This window comes from Mustela lutreola, chromosome 14 (genome assembly GCF_030435805.1).
Source record: "Mustela lutreola isolate mMusLut2 chromosome 14, mMusLut2.pri, whole genome shotgun sequence".
Lineage (NCBI taxonomy): Eukaryota > Metazoa > Chordata > Mammalia > Carnivora > Mustelidae > Mustela > Mustela lutreola.
In genome coordinates this window covers 62,810,445-62,829,916 of record NC_081303.1, presented here as the reverse complement: position 1 = coordinate 62,829,916, position 19,472 = coordinate 62,810,445, and the positions used below count along the sequence as shown (strand labels likewise).

The following is a 19,472-nucleotide window of genomic DNA, read 5'->3' as shown; positions in this document are numbered from 1 at the left end:
TATGGGTTACCTAAGAATATCAGTTTCACAAATCTCTTATGTAATATTTTTTTTTACCTACATCATTCTTATCCACTTAACCAGCACTAGCTCTGAATAAATAACCAAAAAAATGGGTAGATATATGTTTCTTTCTCGATAGTTAGATATCTTTAAAACAAATGAAGCAGAATTTCCAAATCCAAATAAAGAAAAAAATATTTCTCAGAAGAGTCCCCCTCATGATATTACACACTTATTTCACAACATTTCCTTGCACTTGAATCTCATTTTGAAATACGTCTTCAATTCCTTGGAAAACATTTGTTGAACACCCACCGTGTACCGCGTACCGTTCCGGGAATCTGTCCCCGGGGTGAAGGTAAAGCAGATAGAGGAAGGGCAGAAGATCAAGTGCAGCCAAATGATGAAGGGCCTGGAGGCAAAGCATGCAGTGGAGAGTGGGGGTAGGAAATGTTGAGAAGAGGGGCCCTGAGATGTCAGGGTGGCCACGAAGGACCACGTGGGAGGAGGGCACAGTGGTCAGAGCTTAGGAGGGAGTAAAGGCAGGTGTCTGAGGTGTAGCCAGGAGGAGGCGGCGCGGGGGAGGGGCCCGAGTGCGGGCAGAAAGCGCAGGGGGCGGTGGTGCTGGAGGCCTAGCGACAAACAGGCCCACAGACAGTAAGGGCTTGGGCTCCTTGGTGACGTGAGGTGAGAAGCCATCACAGGGCTTTCAACAGGGGATTGAGATCTGACCGACATCTCAGTGGGAATCAGTCTTAACTACACACACACACACACTCTAAGGAGGTCAGGGGGCACCAGCCAGGCCCGGGGGCCACACCTGGACCGGCCAGGACGCTACTGCAAAGGCTAGAGGCAAAAACTCCTTGGATGAGAGTAGCAGCCGCAGAGATGAGAAGGGGCTGGATTTCAGATCTGTCTTTGAAAACCAGCTATCGGGGCGCCTGGGTGGCTCAGTGGGTTAAGCCGCTGCCTTCGGCTCAGGTCATGATCTCAGGGTCCTGGGATCGAGTCCCACATTGGGCTCTTTGCTCGGCAGGGTGCCTGCTTCCTCCTCTCTCTCTGCCTGCCTCTCTGCCTACTTGTGATCTCTCTCTGTCAAATAAATAAAATCTTTAAAAAAAAAAAAAAAGAAAAAGAAAACCAGCTATCACGTAGGAAAATTAATTACTTTTCAATTTCCTCTTCACCAGAACTTTGGCAGTTTCCAAAAATTAACACCACCTTTCAGAGGTTCGGATCTGTTTCCATTGAAGGAATTCCCAATTATGTATTTGTAGGCTTTGAACCCAGTTCTAGAGGGGAGGTTTTCAAAAAAAAAAAAAAAAAAAAATCCCGAGCACTGTGAATATCAAGAAATAAACATACATCCTCCCTCAGAACCATCTTTTGCCCTAGTGAAGGTTGTCCAACAGTTGGCAGACATTAAGATTTTTTAAAACGAAGCCTTACGAAGCAAACAAGGAGCTGCTCCCCACGAGCTCGCCCTGCCCCCCGATAACAGGAAGTCGGTCTGATGAGGCCTCATCCGACCAGACATGAGCGACAAAATCACACAGTGGTGTCATCATCACAAGCCATGTCTAGGGGAAATATAAACCATGTTCTGGATGATAAGCAAAACCCTGATGAAAACGCACTCTCCGTGCATCCAACATGCCAGACCCTTCACGTGCATCTCCTCCCCGTGACTCGTTAGAACCGTGATCTCCATTTTATGATGAAAAACTGAGGCTCGGAGACATGAATGGTTTGTAAGACCAAAACGCTAATAAATAAGAAGAGGCAGAAGATGAACCCAACCCCCTACCCCTACCCCCACCCCTACCCCCACCCCGCAACACCCCTCCACAAAGATTCTCTTCTTGCCTGCCTGGAGCTGCTCCTCAGCGGCAGAGTGAGACCAACAGGAGCAGAACTGAGTTGAAAATAGTATTTTAGGAGGCGCAGAAGCGAACTCCTGGGGCAGCCACCGAGAGCCTGACCCCACAGCAATGGAGACCGGAGGCAGTTTTCATTTTTACGAGACTGTGAGCAGATCAAAAATGGAAGAGGCTGTTTCTTACAAACATTGAAACCCGACGCTTTGGCAACTATAGTAATAATATGAGAGTAACCATTGAGTCGAAGTACATTGTGCTAGGAGTTTCCACGCATCCCGTGTTCACTTTACGAAGTCCTGGCCAAGGAGGTGTTTTTACGCACATTTTACTGATGTGGAAATTGGCTCAGTGATGTGACTTCCTCAGACTCTCCGGAGGGGCGAAACCACACCTTGAACTCCCGCTGGCCCCACCCCAGGGCCTGCGTTCTTCCTGCGAGTGAGTGTGGGCAAGTGGTCCAGAGCATGGCCTGTGGGGCCAGACTGCCCGGGTTCGAATTCTACCTCTGCAAGGGCCTGGGCAAGTTACTCGACTTCTCCGCGCCTCAGTTTCCTCTTTTGTAAAATGAGGATAAGAACCCACCTCAGAGGCTTATTAAAAGGATTGAATGACTCCATCTATATAAAACACTTAAATCGTGCCTAGCATACAGTGTGCCCTGTGTGTTGGTGATAATTATCAATATCATTACACAATCATATTCCACAAAAGGAACATGGAATTATTAGTAACTATTGCATGACTATCCATGTTTCTTTCAATACAGTGGGGGGACTACTATTCAATGCACAACTTTGGGGGTCCCGTCTGCTCTCAAGGTTAACATTGAGTAATGTCATGACTTAACCCGAATGATAACAATCCGATTTCCTCATGAGGCAAGCCTGTCGTTCGATCAGTTTGAAAAAACCAGAGATATTAATAGCCTTGTACAAACAAAGTGTTTATTATATATACCTCACGGCTTTTTTTTCTTTTTTAAGCGGGTTACTCTACTGTGTGTCTCCAATGTGGCGCCAGAGTCAGGATCAGCATTAAGGGGATTGTATGCTGCAAAATTCTGCACAACAGAAGCACAGTATAACTTTTTTTTCAGTAGCACTTTTTGCAAGTCTAACTTAACAGACGGTTTTTTTGGCTGACTTCTTTTTATTTTACACACCCTTGGGCAATATGAGAAATGAAAACTGAACTCTGTGTGTGTGTGTGTGTGTGTGTGTGTGTGTGCATAGGAACACGTGCATGTGCATGTGTTTGGGGTTCGGAAAAGGGGGCAATTCTTATTAACCCCATCAATGCCATGCTCCCCACAGTGAGGGAACCTCACATTTCGTTTTGCCGCCTTAGAGTCCCTTCAAAAGCAGACTCAAGCCATTAACCTTGCATTTTCACTGTAAAGCCTCAGGGTGTGCATATTTTAAAATATTTTGCAGAGATTATATATGTATATATAAAATTATATACACACACACATATATATAAAACATACATATGTATTCTATATATTACATATATAAGATTCAGAATTCCTCTGAAATCCACTTGAGTTTATTTTGTCTCAGCACATTTATCTTCTACTAACCAACAGGCACCCATCAGCAGACTACTCTCCCAAGCTATCTCCCAACACTAACAGTCTCATACCAGCGCCATGCAAGATGACCTTTTTCTCCCAATGTTTTATGATATATGAGCTCATGACATCACCTTGTCTCCCAAGGAGTGATTTTGCATGATTTTATTAGTGGCCTGAAGCTAACAAATTAATCTTAAAAATAATCTAACAACTGACTTCGTCAGGTAATTCTGTTAGGGCTCTTTCTCTTCAAGGAATCAAAGGTTTTGAAGCCAAAATCGAAGAGATGACATGGAAGGAATTGAACCAGGACATGTTGAGTACCCACTCTCCATCTGGGAGGTAGAGACATTGTTTAATGTCACCCTTCCAATAAACACCAAGCTAATCAGGAATTGTTAAGGAAACTTAGGTCACAATACTCTCGCCATTGAACCTGCCACCATGTTGCCTTGTAAAGGGTGAAAAGCGAGCATAGATGAAGCCATCAAATCCCGGGGTATTAGCGCAGTCCCAACATGATTAAAGAAATCGCTGTGCATATTGATTAACCAAATCTGCTCTGATCTCAGTCTGATATTTTCAGATATCCTTGCTGTAAATATTGCTGGGCTCAAGGGAATCTCTTGATTCAGACAGATGGTTTCACCCAAGGAGTCCAACCCAGATGCCAGGCTGCCCCCCCCACCCCAAACTGTCACAACTCCTCCTCTGGGGGAAAAAAAAATGAATTCTGAGGCATTTCTCTGGATCCTCCCAGCTTTTGCTTTAAGAGTACTTTGGGAATATCCCTATTAGTGGAAAGACTGTACTGATGAGACACAGTGTCAGATAACAGATTGTTATTTGAGGCCATGAAATTTTGGGGTAGCTTGTTATTCAGTGACTACATTGTCAAAACAGTCATGAAGGTACAAGTCTTACTATCCTAGAGGTGGTCAAGTTTGAAACGCGCAGTTAGTTTAGAAAGGGTGTGAGTTAGTGAGGGGAAGCTAGAAATATCTGAAAGCTACAAGGTCCTTTGAGGTCAGTATAGCTAACGTTAAGTATTGGTTGGTGGTCTCATGGCACCATGAAGTCATGACTGCCCTTAAATAAGTTATTAATTTCTTGGACCCTCATTTCTTCACTTGTAAAATTGGGAATTTTTCCCAGTCCAAGATGTCAGGTGCCTTTGTTCAAGTTGGTGATATTCATTTTGAAGAACGTTTCTCTTCCCTAGCTATTCTCTCTCTTATAACTCTGGGCATGATTTTAATCATAAACGTAGGAGCAGGTTAATCAGAGAAAGATGTGTTCAAATTTCCAAATGAGCTGAGAGCTATTTTCAAGATTGTAGGTTCGAAGGCATTCCCAGAGCACTGGAGCTTTATCTGATCGTATTCCAATAAAGGCTGCCTTTGGCATAAAGCTTTAAAAACATGGTAAGGGTCATTCCCATTTGGAAAAGGTTCAGTTTGTGTCTTTTTTCCCCTCTTCTTTTTCTTCATCTATCAAAGTGCTTTATCCCCCTCATAGTCCCTCCAGCATTGGTGTAGACTTGAAGTCATTGCACGATTCCACCAGTATATGCTATTTACAGTCCGTCGACATCAGCAAAGTCAGAGCAGGAGGACAGTAAGGCTTTATTTTACCACCATTCATCAAAGTTCTGACAGACTATTCTGTAGAGAGAGGAGAGCCGTGAGAACTCCGAGTCCCCTCGCCAAGCTAAATGTGACTTCCACAGAAGCTCGGGTGTCCTAAAGCTCCCAGGAGAGGAGGATCAACACACACACAGCCCCAGACAAGACAAACTGTGAACTCACTCACAGAAAAGCTATCTTATCCAGCCTGGTATTCTGACTCTAGAAGGATACCTGTATAGATCCTATGGATACTTGGGGGAGCACCAGCACCTACCCATGAACTTGCATGCGCACATACTTATACACACACATTCTCCCCCTGCATAAAACAAATGCCCTGAGGAATTCTAATAAATTATCCATTCAACCATCTGAACAGCCTGAGAACATATTCATAGCCCGCCTGCCCTTCTTTTTCTAGGGAGTAGAATGCCAGTTGTGTGTCAAGTATACAGTAATCAAAGGGCATCTGGAAATTTCAGAGGCTTTGTTCTTCTGAATAGTGGAGCTCTCCAAATAGCAAAAGATCTCCTCTTGTAAGCACCAAGCCTTGCCCCCACCCCCACAAGATAACGTGTCAGCAGTTTCAGACGTGAAACTCTGAAATTTTATTGCATGTATTCAGTTTCCTGAATATCATCTAACCTTACCTTCATAATTCAAGGCTCTTAAAGCACCAATTTCCGTACCGGGGCTAGAAGAGGGGAAAAAATAACTCCCTCTTCTAGAGGGAGTTTATTCCTGAAGGCTGCAGAGATGCCACATGGCTGCTGAAGGCAAGTGGAAAGTCAGAGAACAAGCCAAAAGGGACTCCAAATAAAGACACCACAGCAGACGTCAGGAGCCCGGTGGGATGCCATAGCTGTCAGGGCTGGGTTAGCTATAAACAGGGCAAGATTTTAAAAAAAAGGGCCCGCAACAAGCACCGCGTTCATTCTATGATCTGATTTTCGGGGCCAGCATCATCGAGGTGGGCAAAAATCCAAGTCTAAAGGATCATCCGCTTCTGTCAAAGCATCCACCCCCAGCCCTCCCCTTCTAATTCAGCGCTTCTAATTTCTTGTGGTCCTAGAGATGACCCCCCTGGTCACAAGTGAATAAAGGGCCAAAGGCTGCCTTTCCATGAATTCAGCTGTGTGTGTGCTTTGTGTCTTCTGTGACGGTGGTCAGGGGTCTCTGACTTACTTCCTAGCCGTGTTTCCGGAGGGGAGACTGCTGCCTTGCTGAGCTCCCCAGAGATGACGAATTGTTTCCTTCCTTCCGTGACCCCTAAAACCACCTCCTTCCAGTTCCTGTTTTCAGGGACAGAGAACCAGCCCATGCTCACCCTCTTCACACAACACGCTTCTGTCTTGGGCTGTTCCTCTTCCAACTGGAGACTCCGATCTGTGCAGATCTTACTGCTCCAGTGATGGGAGAGCCCGTGTGGCAGTAACCTTCCAGAAGGTACACAGCCACTAAGAAGTCACTGAGGAAGAATTCACGAAAGGTCCCTCGAGTCCCTATAGGCTCGAGGGACACATCCCTTCCTGGCGATGAGACGGTCTCCGAGAGTAAGGCAAGTGCTTAAGTTAATTCTGCCCTTACCAGAGGCCACTCCTTGGAGCACAGGGTCAGGGGCCTAAGAGTAACAGTGACTTGGCAGCTTAGCTTAGAGGCAACAAGATGTAAGAGATCCTGCCTTCAACTGATTGAAGTCAGACCACTGAAATGGAGCCAGGGAGGATATTCCATGATGCCATCCTCCATACACAAGACACATAAAGGCAATTTTTTGTAAAGATTTTATTCATTTATTTGACAGAGAGAGAGAGATGACAAGTAGGCAGAGAGGCAGGCAGAGAGAGAAGGGAATCAGGCTCCCTGCTGAGCAGAGAACCCCTTGAGGGGCTCCATCCCAGGACCCTGAGATCATGACCTGAGCTGAAGGCAGAGGATTAATCTACTGAGCCACCCAGGCGCCCCATATAAAGGCAATTTAATTGAGAAAGAAGAAAAGAGAGAACATGGAATCATGTTTTTGGGGTTTTTTTTGTTGCTGTTGTTGTTGTTTTAATTATCTTGAATTATCTATCTGGCTACCTTTGCCCTAGCTTCTTTTTCCGAGAACCCAGTCTTTGTTTTCCCTCCAGACACCAATCCACTCTCTGGCTGGCCTGGTTTCTCTTGTTTTCCTTCTCTTCTGGCTGATACCCAGGCAAAGAGGAAGGGAATGCACGAGGTGTAGTAAGAAGCGGGCACCTGGGAGTCACAGCTGAACTGGGGTGGCCACCCTGCCCCTTCCTAGCTGTGTTGATCCTGGCCAAGGGACTTACTTTCTCTTTGACTCAGCATCTTCCCCTGTGAAAAGGAGGAAGAACACAGTAGTCAAAAGAATACCTTCAATGGGTGAATGCGGTCAAAAATGTCGAAACTTCCAGTAATAAGATAGATAAGTCCTGGGGGTACAAGATACAGCATGGGGACTAGAGCCAACCACGCTGTAGCAGGTATTTGAAAGTTGCTCAGAGAGTACATCTTGAAAGCCCTCACCACAGGGGGGGGAAATTGTGTAACTATGGGAAGTGATCGATGTAAACTGAACTTACTGTGGTAGACATTTTGCAATACAGACATACATCAAATCACTATGTTGTACCCCTTAAACTAGTATCATGTTATACTGCTATTATATTTCAGTCATTTCTATAAAAGAAAAGAATACCTCACCATGCCAGCCTCGCAGTAGAACTGTAGTATTAAAGGAGACAATACTTAAAACATGCTTAACAGGGTCTCTGGTACTCAGGAAGCCCACGCTGACACTATCGTAGGTGACCAGAAGCAATGGCTGCCCTCACGGTGCTCTCAGAACATGCACCAAGATTTGAGGTCCTCCAAGAAGAGGTCCTTGGGGATTCATTTTAATAAGTAAGAATTAGCTTTCATGAACACACATGTAAACTAGTACTTGAAGACTCTTTTTAGAACTTTTAAAACCTACTCTCTGCAACCTCATACACAACATTGATTAGCGTGGTAATTCCTCATTCTCATAACAAACACAAAGAAAATTCTCATCCGAAGTATCGATGTTTCCAAGTGATTAGAGTCCAGAACAACTAGAAGTTTCTGCCTACAGATGTCAATATCTTTCTTTTCCTCAAGTAAGTCCCGTTTTTAGTCATACAGTCACCCATGCCTCCTCCTTAGCATCATGGTGCTCTGGTGTGTTCTTGACCCTTAGTTTCCCTCCAGACACTGTCCCTGGAGGACGAGCTTCTCCCAGTCTCCTCTCACCCCCAGTCTCTCCCGAGCACCCATCTACATGGGGCCCTCAACGGGCCCCTTCAAGGCTGTGTTTTTGAATGGGTTGCTCCTCTGTCGAGAATGATCGTCCCTCATCCTGTTTTAACCAATGCTTCTCAAGGCCCTGGTCTGATGTCAACTCCCTGGTCAAAGCTCTTCAACTCTGCCCTCTACACACACCGTTCCTGTCACCCTACGACCCGCGGAAGTCACTCGTGCACAGGTCTGCCTCCCTCCTCAGACTCAGGGCTTTTTGAACAGTGTTTCCAAGTGCATTCGAATCACCCCAAGGTCTTGTGAAAACCGTAGATTCTGCTCTACGTTGTGTTTGTTCTGACTCAGCAAGGCTGGGATGATGCAGGAGGTTCTGCATCTCCCTCAGCTTCTAGACTGCCCTGTAATCCACTTGAGAAGCTTTAAGAGCCTTTCAGAAATGTCAGTGACTTGGCACTTCCTCTTCATTCTCCTTCTCATCATCTTTTTTTTTTTTTAAGATTTTATTTATTTATTTGACAGACAGAGATCCCAAGTAGGCAGAGAGAGAGGAAGAGAAGCAGGCTCCCTGCTGAGCAGAAAACCTGACGCGGGGCTCCATCCCAGGACCCTGAGATCATGACCTGAGCCGAAGGCAGAGGCTTTAACCCACTGAGCCACCCAGGTGCCCCGTTATCATCATCTTTTAACACAGGTGCCCAGCACCTGTACTTAGAGAGATGAAAGCGATGTCAGGGCTGCCTGAAATAATGCAGGGCAGAGGCAGACAGGAAATGGGGGTGGGGGGAGCTGGACAGAGAAGGAGGTTAGCGAAGGGGCAGGAGATAGGAAAGAGGGGATAAAAAGAGGGAAAATTATAGAGAGAGAGAGGACAGTAGAAAGGCAACACTGTCTGACTTTCGAGGTTGAGGAGGTGGATTTCTGGGTGCCATCCCTCCCGGGGGAGGGGGGTGCCCCAGCCATTTATGCCACCAGAGAAAGGTGCTCAGACCTTCACCACTTCCTCCTAAAGGTTCTTCCTTCCCGATTGATTGAGGAATGAGGTACCGAGAGCAAAGGAATAACAAATGAGCGTCTCCCTCACGATTGTGAGTGTCCAGAATGGTTTTTGTCACAACGGCAGAAAGGATTTTTACCTGAAGACTTCAAACTAACTGTTCACCAAACCACGTACAGGAAAGTTACCTGGTAGAGTTCGATCCGTTGCTCGGGCACTCTGGCTTTCGGGTTCTGTAAACGAAAGACTCTGAACTCTGCTTTCACCAAGTTGGATGCATTCTTCTCCATCGCCGAGACGTCGAAGCGGACGATTCTGAAGTAGGGTCTGTAGAAAGTGGGCGGGATGGCATCTGTAAAAAAGGGCAATCATTGAAAATGATAAAATCCATTATTCTCTCAAAAAGGACCCTGAGGCACGAGATCGTCTCAAGAAAACATACGGGAAATATCTACAGAAGGATTTCGTTTCCAAGGACCAATTTAATACCATTAACAATTTAACCAGAGGGGGGAAAAATAAATAAACATGTGCATTTCGTTACGGGAGTCACAGATTAATAGAGATTAACAAACCACTTCCAACTCCGTTTGAGGGCATGCCGTGAACCCCATCCTTTGAAAGTTGACAGAGCCGTGGAAAATCCTAGACGGTTGTGAACTGGAGCAAGATTGTGACAGTTGATGCCTGGAGAGAGCTGTCGGGCTTACATACACTTTAATCAGATGTGCCAAGAAAATAGCTCCTAATGGCAAGCAGTCTGCCCATGGATTTTTTTTCCTTGAAGTTTTGGCATCCGAATCCTCTGCTCTATCCAGATTCGTGCATTGCATCTTTTTTGGCTTCAATAGTTTGGTTTTTTCACACACATATGACCAAATATACCCTCTAGTTAAGTTAAGTTAATAAAATTTGAATTTAAAAAGATGATAATAATAACACCCAAATACGAGTTATCTGGTCTAATGAGGAGGAAGAGAGGAAGAGTCCGCCCCAACACCTTCAATTCTAAGCTGAAACACACAGAGGCAGCTAGTACACAACAATTTCAAGTTCACGGGTTGCTAGAGGTTTGCTGTAATATTTTACAGTCATTTGCCACTGCCTTTGAACAAGCACGTGAGCTTCTCCAACAAAACCCAAGCGGGTCCTCATCACGGCCACGCAGTTCAGACACGGCATCCGTGTATGGAGCCTGTACACTGCGCAGGTCACTTGTTCCAGATTTTTCTACAATTCTCCTCCCAGATCTTCTGTAAACTTCCCTTCATTATTCCGGAATGTTCCATCCAAATCGGGTAGCTCCAGTCCTTTCTACCCTCTTCTCGAATGTGTAGCTTCGTTACAACATAATCATTCACAGTTGTTTATGGCTTTTTACAAGTGTTTTTATGACTTCTGCATTATGTTTGTTTATTTTGTTTTCCCCCGTGGAAATTTTGAGAATCTTGAGGGCAGAGACCAGATTTGCCAGGTCTTCCTCCCCGCCCCTGCAAACCCCACAGCCCTGGACAGGGCCCCCTGCACACTTGGAATTCACCAACCATCCCCTGTTGGCACGGTTGGTCATCAGTAGGAGTCTTGAAAGACTCGGCCATCTGGCTATTGGCAAGACTAACTTCTTATTAAATAAATGAGCCATCTTGCCGATCTTAAAAGAGAAATAAATACCTTTCATGATTTCTTGGGAAACCCGTGCCCTGACGATGAGACTGGAACAGATAACAAGTCACTATACATTGTGTATATAAGTAGCTTGCGATTAAATGCATAATTAGGCTTCCTGTTCACGGTTACTTTGTAAAGTGCTAACTAGTTAGATTTCCTCATTTCCCCCCTCTTGTCCATTCCCCCAAATTTGAGTCAGCAGGGAGATATGGCCAGTGTTGAGATGAGGGAAACACCACTCACTTGATGTCACTCCGGAATCTCCCATGTGCAAGATTTTCCCTGAGAAGCAGGAAAAAAAAAAAGGCAAAAACATGTGACCGTTTGCTGATCTTAAGAGCTCAGCACTCTTATCCCTCAAGGGGGGGTTACCCCATCCCTCTCCCCACGTCCTGGGACTCCCAGAAAGCCACTTTTGGGGAAGGGGTGAATGCCCAGCCACGCTCCGCACCATGACTGCCAAAGGACCTTGTGAATGGAAGCTTTGTAGCTCGTGAGTCAGGAGTCTCTAAACAAACAAACAAACAAAATAAAAACCCCCAAAAATCTAAAGCATCCAGGTGTCAGAGAAAAGAAAGTATTCATGTGGACACAGCGATGGCCCAGCACACGACAACTGTGAGGGAGTTGGGGGACGGTGTTCAGGTGGACAGACATGCCTTCAAGCAACCCGGTTTTCTGGAACCCCCGAGCCCTGCAATTTGAAAAGGTCACACTGCTGGGCTGCTGGGAAGAAATCGATCTTTCTCTCCTCTGGAACATGCCACCCCCCTCACCCCTGCCAGGTGATTGGACCAGCTGGTCATGGCCTGACCAGCTGAGCCACAAACAGGCGGAGGCCCAGCCCAGAAGCTGAAGCCAGGCTGGAGCCAGGTTCTCCAGCTTCCTACACCCTCCAGGCTGGCCAGAACCTTCCACAGGCCTAATGGCTGAATTCGTTTTCCCATGGCCCCCCACCATTAGACAGCAGAAGCTTCAGACACGCTCTGAAGCAGCATCAGGAGGAGCAAAGCCCATTCGGCGCGTTTTCCCCTCCACGTTCTGCGGAAGCCCCACAGGCCGGTTCCTCTTCCCCAAACACCCACCGTTCACACCCACCCGCCCAATCTCATCCCTCCATCGAGTTTGTAAATAAGTGCTCTTGAGATTTATTTTTATTCTCTTTTGTGTTTATTAAACTTGGAGCAATCCCCCCCCCCTTTCTGGTCTTCTGCCCAAACTCACTCTCTCTTTTTATGGCTGCTTCAGACCACGAGGTCAATTTTGTTTCTTCTTCTTCTAAGCAAATTGTCCAATGATCCTGTCCGAGGCTTTTGAGCTCTAAAGGGGCGTTTGCAAATATTTACAGGAGCAGCTTGATGGTTAAGTGCAGCTGTTCTGCTCGGCTCCCTATACACTGGCGATCGGCCCTCCGCCCCTCTGGCTCTTAGAACCCCTTCCGCTAGTTCTGTTTCAAGACCTGATAACACAGATCTGCATTTGCGGGGGGTGGGGGGCGGTCTTGCTTTAGAAGCAGAAGGAGCTCAGACACCAGGAGAGGCCCCCAGAGCAGCCCCCACCAGCAACTCTACTTTGGTCTCTAACCACAGGGAAGGGACCCAGCCAGGAGGAAGCCACAGCCTCCCCCACACCCTTGCTCCAGGACATGGGGCCAGGAGATCCCTCGATAAAGACTGTTGACCAGAAAGAACTGACGACTGCTTCCAAGGGCCAGCTGCAGCTGTCCCCTGCTGTCATCTGCTACAGGATGCAGCCCCCTGCCTGGCTGAGGAACTTGAGTGACTTGGCAAATGTTTCTGCATTGGGGCGGGGTGGGGGGGTAGAGAAAGAGTCACAGCAAATTGCTCTGGCCTGGGCTGTGACCCTGCCCTTGCCTCATAAAAGCTTCTGTAGGCCCAGTGTGGGCAGGGCCGACAGCGGGCCATCGACACCCAGCCGGGGGACAGGGCCGGCTCGCTCCCCGGGTTCGGGGCGCCAAAGCAGCCGGGTGGGGATGTAATGGCTTATGCAGCCCTAATCCACCCACTTCGCCTTGGAGGGATGGAGCTTTTTCCTCTGCCTTCTCCAAGAACTCATTTCCCCCGTTGGAATGGGAGTTCTCCCCAAAGTCCTCTGTAATTCCAATCCCAGCTCCTACTCTCCAGCCAGGTGGTCAGGTACTTGGGTTTGACCTTTGCCAGCTTACCCACACTCACATCCTGTTTGGCTCCTGCCTCTCCATTTCTGACCCACTTTTTTTTTGTTGTTGTTCAATCAAATTGATTTTCCTGCAACCCTTTGGATCAGACCACCAGGCTGATTCTCTGCCTCCTCCCGTGCTCTTCCTGCGGGCCTGCTTCTCAGGGAAAATCTTGCACATGGGAGATTCCCGAATGACATCAAGTGAATGGTGTTTCCCTCGTTTCAACACTGGCCATATCTCCCTGCTGAATCAAATGTGGGGGAATGGACAAGAAGGGGGAAAATGAGGAAATCTAACTAGTTATCACTTTACAAAGTAACCGTGAACAGGAAGCCTAATCATGCATTTAATCGCAAACTACTTAAATAAGCAATGTATACTGACTTGTTATCTGTTCCAATGATTTAATAATAGCTTATTATGTATTATCTTCTCCTGAAGTAAACGCCTCCAGTCCAGGAATCTTTACATACAGTTCTTTGATTCATCACAGCCCAGGGCCCGCGGCATGGACGTGTGACCAGACAGTCACACAGAGTTCCCATGCTCAGAAAAGCGTCATACTCGAGTTTAATACTCTACAGTCACCATCTTGAAATCCTTAATAATTTCATCTTTGAATTGAGGTTTTAGAAGGGAAGTCTGATGGGACAAATGAGATGTACACAGGGGGCGTAAAGCCTTGGCTCATAAGCTATTCCATCTCTCATTACCTGCAGGCCTTCCTATGATCAGTCTTCAGCCCACTAGCCCTCACCCCTCTAAGGCCCCCAGCCTCCCCGGGGAGAGTCGGGGTCAGGCACACACCATTGAACCCTCTCAGGGCAGCGCAGCAGCTGTTTCCACCTGAGGCTCACAGCGTTGCCGTGCATTCAGAGGGCAACTCTTGCCCACTGTGACCCAGGTTACCAAGCACCCTGCAGGTTTGCAAACCTATGGGTTGGAGTGGCAGTCTGGAGAGGCCAGGCTCAACACGGCATCAGTCTGGTGGCTGGAAGCAGCAGGCGCCCAGCTACACAGTCCCAGGGTAGAGGGCAGAGCCCTGGGGGCTACACGTCTGCTCCTGCTCTGGGAGCATCCCCGCCCGTACCCATGGGAACACGACATCAAGGAGTCCAGGACATCACCGCAACGGGTCAAGAGAGAGGAGAGAGAAAGAGATCACGGAGCCAAGGAAGAAGCTTTATATTTTAGAATCTTTGACAGCACACGTTCCCTGCTTTTTAAACAAGAGGCCCCACATTTTCATTTGGAAAAGCAACCCACACAGTTTTAGAGCCAGCCTCACCCCGGTGAAAGCTACAGGATCTTAATGCCATGTGGGACTTTCAAGGCCATCTGAATTTTAATCCCAAATCATCCAGTGCTAGCTAACAGCAATGGGGACATTACTGGGCTTTTCGGAGCCCGTTTCTCCATCTGTGCAATGATTTAAATAATTCCCTATCTGATATGCATTGAGTCATGTGGTCAGGATGCATAACGAAGCAGACGGAACATTGGAGCTCTGGTCTGGCACTAATTTCCCCGCAGAAACGGCCCTTCCTGTCCCCCACCTCATTCTACAACAAAGCTGCCACGGGCTCCTCAGGGCTTCCTTGAATACCCTGCGGGAGAGAAAACTCCCCTACCGCCTACTAACTTAATTAGAAGCGAAGAAGAGAAGGAGCAGGAGCAGCTAAGTGGACTGCAGCAGTTTCAAATGACTCTACCTCTGAGTCCCTAGGAGTCAAGCTAAGTTTCCTCAGAATCCCCACCGCCCGCCTTCAGCCTCCTGCCTCAGAAAGGAGCCAAAAGACATCTTTCTTCTCGCCGGACTTCTCTGGGTCAAGCTATTCCATCGCCCCCTCTGACGCTCATAGTAGGACTACTTAATAGTAGTAGCAGTAGTAGGACTACATAGTAGGACTACTTACCCAAAAAGGCAGCAAAAACACCACCTGAGGAAAGTCTGACAGCATGACCAGCATGATGAGCTCTGACAACGAATGTGGACGGAACTCTGCAAGAAATACCCCTGAGAATGTGCAGGGCTCCGCCGTTAGAAAGGCAACGAGCCACTCGACCGTCTGGTGCCTACTTCCTAATACAGTTGTCTTCTTGCCCGAGGCACTCACTATTCACCTGGACCTTAAATACAAGGTAGTCTCCCTTCCTGGGGACGGAATGCGGGGGCCTTACCAAGTACTCCAGGCTCCTGGTGATAAGGGGAGCAGTGGGCCCTCCATAGTGGGGGTTCTCAAAGCGGGGTGTGGGGTAGGGGTGGTCCGCATTTTGTCAAACTCCTTGGGCAACTCATACATTCCCTAAAGCTTAACAACCACTGAAATTAAAGACAGAAGAAAAGAAATTCACCGAGAAGACAAACGAGCACCTATGAGAGATTTTTTTCTTTGAAACCACCGATCATCACATACTACTTAAATTGAAAATTCTAATTATTAGTCTTTCTTTTTTGTACATCTCCTGCTGCTAGAATATAAACTCCATGGAGAGAGCTTTGTTTTATTCAATGAAGTATCCGCAGTATCTAGGAAAGCACATAGAACATAGTAGTCATCCATTAAATAGTTTTAGAATTTTTTTTAAGACAAAGGAGTAGCTAAACTTTTTTTTTTTTTTTTTTAAAGAAAGAAAGTAATCTATTGGGAGCATCCAAACTTTTGATCAGGCATTACACATGAACAAAAAGAGTAGGACAGGGTGCCTGTGTGGTTCAGTCAGTTAAGTATCAGCCTTTGGCTCAGGTCATGATCCCAGGGTCCAGGGATAGAGCCCCACATCGGGCTCCCTGCTCAGTGGAGAGCCTGCTTCTCCCTCTGCCTACTTCTGCTCTCTCTCTGTCAAATAAATAAATATTTTTTATTTTTTAAAGAGGAAAGAAAGAAAGAAGAGAAGAAAAAAGAGAAGACAGAGAAAACGTGAAATGACAGCAACACATGACTCTGATAATGGAAAAGCAGAACTCCCCCATGATTTGTACTAATTGTCTCCCTTGACTCCACATTTCAAATGAAAGAACTTTGAAAATATGAATGCCTGGGTCCCAGCCCCAGAAACTGTTTAATTAATTGGACTATGAGTGACGTTCTTGAGCCCCTCAGCAGATTCTCAAGCAGAGACAGAACAGAGAACCCAATCCCTTAAAAAGGAATTGATAACACTTAACTTGAAGAAGGAGACAACTTAGAGACCCCAAATATTTCAGGCTCTTGCATATGGAAAGTTCTTATTTTCCAAAAGGGCCAGAGAGTCATATGGCTCAACATATAAACATTTTTATAATAATTTAGAAGAGTTTTTAAAAATGCACTGTCTTTCAGGGTTGGGAGTGCTCACGTCACAAAGAATTCATGTAGTTTCAAGACCAAAGATGCAATGCGGTGTCCTGAAGCTGGGGGCGGGAGGAACTAGGTAGCCACCCAGCTCAGTTGTGAACTCATCTTTCTCATTTTGATGTTCTCCATTCATGAACCTCCAAAAAATGATTTTCTCCCCTAAATCCCACATTAGATGATTGTCACTCACTGGGGGTGGGGTGGGAGAACTTATTAATGTGCTTATCACCTGGCTCCATTCCAGACCTACAGGGAGGATTTCAGATGATTCTGTTTTACACTCAGGTCGGAGAGCATCTGCCCTAGCCCACGGTCCAACCACAACGAAGTTGGCCAGGCTTCCCTTCTTGCTACTCGGGGTCATGAACTAACCAGGGATGAAGAAATATGTCCATCCACCATCCACACCCTGAAAAAGAATGGCCCGGATCACTGCAGCCTCAGAGTTCTACTCCATGACCCCCTCCCATTTTATTCCAGCTTCCTAGACGTCATGTCTGCTCCGAGGGTGTTTTTCATCCCCATTTCACAGACAAAGAAATTAAGAGCAAGGAGAATGAACTAGCTCTTGGCTAAGGTCAAGGCAAGCCTGGCTCTTCCATCAGTTCTGGCTTTTTACTCTAATGCCTGCCTTCTGCTCAAAGGAGTCCCTTGAATAAGAAGGCATGACCATCACCCCAGGCAGAAATGCTGACCCAAGCACTGGGGCACAGCCACAAAACCCAACACGGAGAAGTGGCTTGTTCTCAACTAAGGATCAGCGTGACTTTGCCTTAAAGCTCAAGAGAGTTCAACATGAGATCAAGTATTTTCACTGATACTTCTGGAAAGAATGACCCCAATCTGGAGACCTGGGTCTTGCTCAGTGAGAATGTTTCCCCATGAGACACACTTTGCCAACATCAGCATGGTCCAGAACCCTAGGCCCCGTCCCCCGCCACGGATGTGCCTGGTGGCCGTCATTCCTGAGGCGTCCACAGGCTCCTACCCTGTGCTCCTCGAATGAACAGAGCTAACTTCTCACCTCCCGCCCCAGAAAAGACCACCTCCCGTGCAGCTCCGCATAACCGGCATAGACTTTTGACATCCCTAATGAGTGTCGTGGCCCCTCATTCCTGCCATCCCCAGCTCTGAGGGAAGTAATTTGGGGTTCATTAGACAGTCCCCAGAGTGCAGCAAGGCAAACAACCCACTGAACGGCTGGAGGGCAATAAACTAGCTTCTCTTTGTGTGTGCAGAGACGGCCAGCGAGAAACCAAGACAATTGTGTTTTGGGGTTTTCTGAAATTTGTCTTGGCCCACGGGCTATGGATTTTATTTCACTACCACATCCCAAACACGGCTGACATTCAAGTCACAGCAATTTAACCCAAAATGACTGAGAAATAAACAGTGCATCCGTGGTTTCTGATGTTCTCTCTGGCCGTCCCTCCTATTAAATGTAACTCGGCACCGGCGCATCTGCCATTTAAGGGGGAGGGGGGCGTCTCCAAGTCCTCCAAGTCGGGGACAGTGTCGAACTTGACGTGCTGTTGGCATCTGCGAGGCTAAGTGTGTCAGCATCGGCTTATGTGACTTGGCCTTCCTCTCGCTGCTATTTGAGACCATGCGTCGTGTCAGCAGGAGTTTCTGGGCCCCTTCCCGCACAGAGCACACACACAGGAAAATAACAGTGGGGCCGGCCCCTGGCAGTAGGCCTTCTCGAACTGTGACAGACACGGGGTTTCTAGTGTCTGCTCCCAAGTTTCCATCGGGCTCATAAAACCCCACCTCCATGGAAACACGCCTTCTGGTTCAATTCCTCTAACGTGTCTCCCTCATCAGGCTCAGGGCTAGGCCGGCGATGTGTGTGTAGGGCGTGCTGGGTTTTAGCAGCAAAATCTGTGGCTGTGGAAAGGGGCAGGCCAAGCCCTGCTGTTAGGAGGCCAGTGGTTAACTGAGCAATGTCACAGGCCCCGAGTGCCACTGTGAGGGCCCCTGGACAGGTGTCCCGTGAATGTGGCGTCTCCCTTTCCAGTGGTCTCCCCGCGGCAGGGTCTTCTCCATGTTGGAACAGGCCTTTGAAGGCACTCTGTCACTCTGTCACTCTGTCACTGTCTCGTTCTTTAAAGCACATAAAGCTCCTGGCTTCGGTTTCTTTCTCTCTCTCTCTCCCTCTCTCTCCCATTCTTATCTTCTTTCCTTCCCTTGCTCCATTTTCTCTCTCTTCTCTTCAATCTGTGCTTTCTTCTGTCTAGGATACCTAATGGGGCAAAACAGTCACAATTTGGGGGCACTAATGGCATTTAAAGAGGCCAATGACCCTATGACGTAGTTACCCATACAACTACTCTAGAATTCAGCAACGGCTCCTAACAAGGTCAGTAGGAAAAAAAAAGGCAACATGCATTGACTTCACAGACAAGTTAAACTTGGACATTTAGGATGTCGTCCTTAATCTCTTAATGGACTAGAAGCACGCTTCATTTTTAATCTCTTTCTACAGACTGAGAAACTGAGGAGTAAAACCTCCCCAGGATTACCCCCAAACACTGGCAAAAGGCGGCTTCAAATGCTCAATCTGAGACCTTCTAGCTCACCCCTGCGAAGAGAGCATTTATATCCCCAAACTTCAATAATCCCCCTTTCCAGAAAGGACCGCCCTTTCCCTGCAGCTCTAGGACTGGTGTGGATTCTGGACATGATTAATGGACACAGTGCTCATTACCAGGCTGAAAATCTTCCTCTAATCCTCCTGACATTAAGGCAGTGATGCATATAATGGCCACTGCGTGTCTGGTACTGTGAGCTTCTCCCTGTGTTTGCTTGTAAGCTTCTTGCTTGTGGCCTAACTTCTTTGTCAGGCAATTGTCTAATTACATGGGCTGTGCTGATCGGCTGTTGCTCTGCCCTAAAGCTAAGCTAATGAGCAGGGA

At 47.1% G+C, this 19,472-nt stretch overlaps 1 protein-coding gene across 3 annotated transcripts in view; it reads right to left on the bottom strand.

Moving 5' to 3' along the window:
* Positions 1–19,472, bottom strand: part of TGFB2 (transforming growth factor beta 2) — a 79,570-nt gene that overhangs the window by 20,372 nt on the left and 39,726 nt on the right. For all 3 annotated transcript variants that reach the window (XM_059146755.1, XM_059146753.1, XM_059146754.1), the window contains one exon: positions 9,558–9,721. In XM_059146755.1, coding sequence (XP_059002738.1) covers positions 9,558–9,721 — 164 coding nt within the window. The remainder of the gene's footprint in view (positions 1–9,557; positions 9,722–19,472) is intronic.